General features: G+C 47.8%; 1 protein-coding gene across 5 annotated transcripts in view; it reads right to left on the bottom strand.

Moving 5' to 3' along the window:
• Positions 1–439: 439 nt before the first annotated feature.
• Positions 440–6,907, bottom strand: part of SLC10A7 (solute carrier family 10 member 7) — a gene marked incomplete at both ends in the record, with an annotated part of 186,444 nt that continues 179,976 nt past the window's right edge. For all 5 annotated transcript variants that reach the window (XM_084244755.1, XM_084244756.1, XM_084244759.1 and 2 more), the window contains 2 exons: positions 440–469; positions 1,166–1,311. In XM_084244755.1, coding sequence (XP_084100881.1) covers positions 440–469; positions 1,166–1,311 — 176 coding nt within the window. The remainder of the gene's footprint in view (positions 470–1,165; positions 1,312–6,907) is intronic.

Raw genomic sequence — 6,907 nt, 5'->3', positions numbered from 1 at the left:
AGGAAAAAAAAAAAAGAATCACACAGTTAATCAAAGCATTTGTGAGTAAGACTTTGGAAATTTTCACTATCGCTGGGAGGGCATTTTCCTGATGGTCTGGCCTCATTTCCAAGGTACAGTAACTACTGTAGAGTTGCATCGCACGGAAGAGGGGAGGAGACAGGGTGTCTGCTTTTGTTGCTTAGGATGACTGTTTAGCAAAAAAAAGAAAATGACACGACTCCAGAATACTGTCCTGCCCCCTAGCAGTAAGCAACAAAGTAGGTTTTGGAAATAATGCTTTTGTCAAATACATTTTTTAAGGCACTTAAACAGTTATATCTTATTTTTGTGTAAAAAAATAAAATATGCATCGAAGCAACATTCACAAGTACAAGTCTTCAGAGTGTGTGTATGTACAGCCTGTACATATGTACACCCGGCGTGAGCGCCTCCTTCCTCACACCGTCGGCCTCGTCAGCTTCACTCCCTGTGAGGAAGGAAAAGATGCTTTTCAGAGTTGGGCAATATCAGGGGCAAAATGAATGCTCAGTGAAACTAGATCCCTGGCGCTGCTCGGAGGAGGAAGTCCATCCAGACAGCACACAGCCAGGGATCCTGGCCACCGGGGACAAATGGACCCGCCAGCCCAGCTCACTGGCCAGCGACTGGTCACCTCCCTGGGGGCCTGGCAACTGAGCCAGTGCCCCCATACTAGGTGGGGGGTGCCTGCAAAGCAGAGGAGATGAGGATACCCTTAGGATTGATACCTGATACTTATTTTGGGGGTCAAATGGGACACATAGATACTCCAGAGCCTTCTGGATTATTCTAAGTTAGCCAGTGGTCCTCCGGTTTCTGTGTAAAGGGGAGATGAACAGCGTTGTGGAATTTAGTCTCCCTTTTGGAAATGCTTCTGCTAGTGCGTAGAATAAATCTTAGCATGTCTAAACATTTAGAGGAAAATTTTACTTTGATGAATCTGCTGCTCACTATGACTGTATATAACACGGATGGAGAAGTAGGATTTTCAAATCCTTTTCTTCTTTGTCAACATTCAGCCGTGTAAATTCTGCACAGCCGTACACGATAGTAAAGGATGAACAACGAAAGAAAGAGGAAGGCAGTAAGATGCTCGCTCCTCTGCCGGCTCTCCGTGGGGGGAGCGGAGGAAAGTGCATCTCACCTTCTGCCTCGACACCATCCAGGACTTGATTGTCGGCACCAGCACGCTGCCCAGCAGGATCTGGACCGGGTGATAGATGAGCAGGGGTACGGAGATCAGCGACAGGTGCTCGTGGCCTGCGAACACTATCTTCAGCATTGGGATTCCTGAGGAACAAGAAGACAGAATGCTGAGACATGCACCGGGTCTGCCGTCAAATCAGGGACCCGCCCCGTTGACACTGGACTCCGACTAGGTCACGGCCTGTTTCCCCCACGCGTATTCACGGCACTGAAAATGGAGGATCTCGCGGGAGTCACCAAATCTTCCCTCTTTCTTTCATGACCTCACACTCAAAACTCTAATGAGGACAGATTCACACTGAAAAGGAGGTCCGTGGTTTGAGGAAGCCACTACCTCTTGCAGAGCAGCAGTCCCTCTAGGGAGAGGAGAGGAGACTGTGGGACACAGTTGCTTGACGTATGATGACAAAGACAAGCCAGGCAAAGGTTAAACATGGATCTTTTCTTGCTTAGGATGAAGCCGTCTGCTGGTCTGGAGGGAGGCCTGTCAGGTACCACTTCACAGTCCCAAAGTTCGCTTTTGAGAGTCGAAAGGATAGGGTGAGATGATGTGGAGCACACACTGCTCCACGTAGGAGGGTACTTTAGCCAAGTGAGCATTAATGAAGGCATTGCATGTTCTCCCTTGGCCCAGGGTGTCCAAGTGCTTTTCCCAGTACTGGGTATGGCAGGTGAACTCTAAGATCAGTGCTGAATGTTTGAACCCCAGAATGAAGGTCTTAAAGGAACTCAGGTAAATGACTGCTGAATAATACCCACCATTCTGTTACACAAAGGGCAAAGTGCACGCGCTTTGTAGGCAGCTGTCTACAGTGGGTCCCTACGAAGCGTCTATAATAGAAGACATGCTTGACGTTTGATGATTACAACCAGTTGTGTTAATATGGCCCAGCTGCCGGGGTTGCTGTGCACAGAGGTCAGTTTTTCCCAACAGAATCTCTTGCATAGCTTCGCTTTCTTGTTCCTTTGAGAACAGAGTCTGATTCAGGAGAACAGTCTCCTAAACACGCACGATGATGGCACATAGTAACTCGCTATTCTAACCCTGTGGTTTTTCCACCAAACCTTTATGCCAAAGTGTATGTCCTGGCTGCTTTCTTCATTATAGCCTCACGATTCATTGCCATAAACTGAAAACGTTCGGCTCCTCCCACACATTGCTTCCCTCAGCGCCTCAAAAGTACACGCTTAGACTTTTGCAGTTTCCGTCTTCTTGCTAATACAAAAAGCAAAAGTGCTTGCTTTTAAAAAAACTACCACGCTTTTTTGAATGCTGAGTAAAGATAAACACATGCAATTTGCAGCAACATGGATGGCACTGGAAGGGATCATGCTCAGCGAAATAAGCCAAAAAGAAAAAGAAAAATACCGGATGGTCTCACTCATAGCAGGAATCTAGAAAACTTAAATAAGGGACCAGGAAAATGAGTAACTATAAGAAAGTGAAAATCAAAATCAACAAAAAACTATGAACCAGAGACACTTTTTGGGGGGTGGGGGGCGGGAGGGGAGGGATTGGGGTCAGAATTGGGGGGTTGCAATTGTATGGGGAATATAAAAATAAAATTTATTGGGCCTCCCCGGTGGCGCAGCGGTTGAGCGCTGGGTTGCGAGGCTGCCGGCGACCGCTGCGGCGCCGGTTCAATCCCCCGCTGCTCCCCGGCCACCCGAGGAGGGTCCCACATGGCGCGCAGACCTCTCCTGCCGCCCGCTGCTCCCCTCAGCGGTGTACTTCGGTCCTTCTGCCTGCTCTGCTCCCTGCTCTGGCTCTGGTGAATTCTCTCACCCTCCCGCGCTTCTGACTGTACCCAGTGCATGTATAAACAAAACAAACAAACAAATAAATAAAAAAAAAAAACCCATGCCTCTATAAAAAAAATAAAAAATAAAAATAAAATTTATTATTTAAAAATAAATAAATAAATAAGAATAAAATAATAAAATAATAATAAAAATTCACAAAAAAAAAAACAAATGGTATTGGGAAAACTGTACACCTATGTGCAGAAAAATTAAAATAGACAACTCACACCACACACAAAAATTAACTCAAAGTGGATTAAAGACTTGCATGTAAGGCCAGAAACTGTACAATATATATTTTTTAAAGGCAAACATTTCACAACATTGACTTCAGAGATGTCTTTTGGGACTCAACTCCAATGACAAGGAAAACAAAAGCAAAAGTAAACAGGTAACATCGAACTAAAAAGCTTCTAGATGGAGAAATAAACTATCATTAAAACAAAAAGACACCCACTGAATGGGAAAAAATATTTATACATCATAGATCTGACAAGAGGCTAATAATCAAGATCTACAAAGATCACATAAAACTCAACAAAAGAAAAAAGAGCCGAGCCCAATTAAAAAATGGGCAGAATGCCCCAAAATAGATGACTGGATCAAGAAGATGTGGTCCATATACACCATGGAATATTACTCAGCAGTCAAAAAAGATAAACACATGCAATTTGCAGCAACATGGATGGCGCTGGAAGAGATCATGCTCAGCGAAATAAGCCAAAAAGAAAAAGAAAAATACCGGATGGTCTCACTCAGCAGGAATCTAGAAAACTTAAATAAGGGACCAGGAAAATGAATATCTATAAGAAAGTGAAAATCATAATCAACAAACTATGAACCAGAGACACTTTATGAGGGGAGGGGGGTGGGGGGGGAGGGATTGGGGTCAAAATAAAGGGGTTGCAATTGCTTGGGGAATATAAAAATAAAAAAATTAAAATTAAAAAAATACAGTATATTTTTGGGAGAGAAACTAATCGTCATTTAAAAATCAAAGTTTTTGTCACTCAATCAAACAAAATTCATATAAGCTTGTATGTTGAGATTGGTGAAATAAATGTGAAATATGACATAAAAAAAGAATTGAAAACTAAAAATAATAATAATAATAAATAAATAAATCTTTTTTAAAAAAAGCTTTTTCTGCCTGTGCTCCCATCCCATCCCACTCACCTCGCTGAGGTGGGACCCCACCTGTGCACCCTACCACAAAAAAAAAAAAAAAAAAAAAAAAAAATACCACGCTTAATCCATTTAGAGTTGAAAAGCAGCGTCTGGTACTGAGTCCTGGAAAGCTGTGACCGTGAGAAAATAAGCAGGCCCGGACCTGCCCCTAGTGTTTCTAGGAGAGTACTTGGCCCAGAGGAACTAGAAGGAGCTAGGGGGTGACGGGAAGGGACCTAGAGCGGAGCCCAGAGGGAGCAAACACAGAAATATGATGTTTGCCCCTTAAAAATGATCAGGGCAGGGGTTTCAGACCCCAAATCAAGGCCCATGGTGCCGGGCTGCATCCCTGGGATTCTCCTGCTGAGGCTGTGGTGCTGTCGGTCTTCACGGGCCTACGTGGACTCTGCGGGGAGCCACAGGGCATCACGGGGGCTATGGCTACACTAAATGAGCAAAAAATTCTATGGCAAGACACGCGAGGTGTCTTAATGTAAATGACAGAAAGTCACTGGACGGCGACGGGTCCGGCAGGCAGAGAGAAACTGCGATGAGGCTACAGTGCGTCCTCGGGCTGCCGTGTCTAGGGGAGCCCAAGGGAGAGCGAATGAACCTCACAGTAGCCCGGGGGTGCTGTCACCCTGTCCACATGGCACTGATGAGGCAATGGAAACAGCTCGAGGTCAGGAAACTTGTCCTGGTGGCGGAGTCTGGGTGGAGACACGGCAGCTTGGCTTCAGGGTCTCCATGTCAGGCTGGGTCTGACCGCCGAGGTCTTCGGCTCTAGATGCGTGACGTGGAGGGGGTTCTGGTTGGCAAGAGTTCCTGGTGAAGTCCTTTGGGAGCGTCTTCCCTGGGCCTCTCCCAGAAGCACCCCCAGAGGCAGTGGCCCTCGTCAACCCCCTGTGGCCCACACAGGATGGCCCTGAGAGCTCAGATGGTAAGAGGTGAAGCAGCTACTAGGAACACCCCACAGAGGTGTTCCTAGGACTCTGCGGGGAGCCACAGGGTGTCACGGGGGCTGTGGCTACACTAAGCACACAGTGGAGGGGCGCCGCCTTCTTTGGGCCCTGATACCAAGGTGCCCGCAGGCCTCTTCCGGCCCTGGGCCGGTGCTTCAGCACTTACACCTCATCCTACTTATTTGTTTTATTTTCCTACTCTTTCATGACAACCGCATTACACTGGACGTCCTCTATTACTCTCGGCTGGAAATTGAAAGACTAACTTTCCAGATGGACCTTATGTGCATGTTCTATTACATCAGAGGATAAGCAAACACGATGCAAGCACTGCCTAGTTTACAAACACAGCTTTGCAAAGAACCTGTCCTCAGGAATGGCCACGAGCCGTCCCCACGCTGGCTGAGGAAGAGCAAAGATCTTTTCGAAAGAATGTGGATTCTGAAAAAATAGGCCTTGGGGTACATGTTGTCTTCAAACACACCCTCTGCATTCTGCTTCATGATGGGGTTGGGACCCTGCGAACATCACTTCTCGTCAGCAGCTCCTGGGCAGCTCTGCTGATGCGGGGTTGGGGGGCACTAGAGGAAGGCTGGACAGGGAGAGGAGCTTGGGGTTCTTGCAGCAAACACCCTCCAGGGGCGGCAGAAGGTGGCTCCAGCCTGTTGCTAAAGCTCTGAGGCCCCACTTTCAACTTCCTCCCTCTGTTCCCCCAACTCTGGCCACTTCCTGTGGTGATTCCTCTTGTTTCCCTTCACTGTCCCCACTCCAGTTCCCGAACACTCTAGTCCTCTATATTATAGGTGAAAAAGAGAAGGATCCAAGAAGGCTTTGAGCTTCTGTAGACACCTGTCCCATTGAACAGGGACTTCTCACCATGCCATGTGTCTGCGATGCCTTCTTGTTCATCTTTCACTACATTCCCATCACACCACCCCGAGCAACCAATGCTAAAAATATGACTGACAATAACACACAAAAGGGGCCTCCCCGGTGGCGCAGCGGTTGAGCGCTGGGTTGCGAAGCTGCCCGCAGCCTCTGCAGCGCCAGTTCCATCCCTGGCTGCTCCCCGGCTACCAGAGGAGGGTCCCACATGGCGCGCAGACCTCTCCTGCCGCCCGCTGCTCCCCTCAGCAGTGTACTTCGGTCCTTCTGCCTGCTCTGCTCCCCGCTCTGGCTCTGGTGAATTCTCTCACCCTCCCGCGCTTCTGACTGTACCCAGTGCTTGTATAAATAAACAAACAAACAAATAAATAAATAAAAACACACACACATGAGGAGAAAACTGAGCTTGCAGAGACCCCAAGTCCCTTTCCCGTGTCCCTGCACGTCCCCCTCACGTGATGCACTTGTGGCACACCTGCACTTGGGAGGGAGGGGACCGCGGAGGAGTCCTGGGTTACTATGTTACATGTTATTTGTTTTCAGAACCTTTGTTCTCAGTACTAAATTCTACCTCACTTTTCAACCATTCCATCATCTACTTTCCTTTTCAATGACTCGTGTCTCTTCCTAGTCGATTTATCTCAGTCTTTTTCCTCTTTCCGTCAGCATCTCCCCCACCTCCCCTCCACACAGCACACTGTCATTTTCTTGAAGGTCAGAGGAGAAGTTGGGAGAAGTGGAGTGAGAGGTGACGTGGCCACACAGGCGGCCCTGTGTTCTATTCAGAAGCGGCTTCCTGGAGGCCATCCTCAAGGCCCCCTGGCTGCCCCCCAAGGCCTCTGCTCTAGCCGACCTGACCCGGC

The sequence above is a fragment of the Talpa europaea genome (assembly GCF_964194135.1).
Source record: "Talpa europaea genome assembly, chromosome: 10".
NCBI lineage: Eukaryota > Metazoa > Chordata > Mammalia > Eulipotyphla > Talpidae > Talpa > Talpa europaea.
Note: the sequence above shows the minus strand (reverse complement) of the source record. Positions and strands in the feature narration are given on the sequence as shown.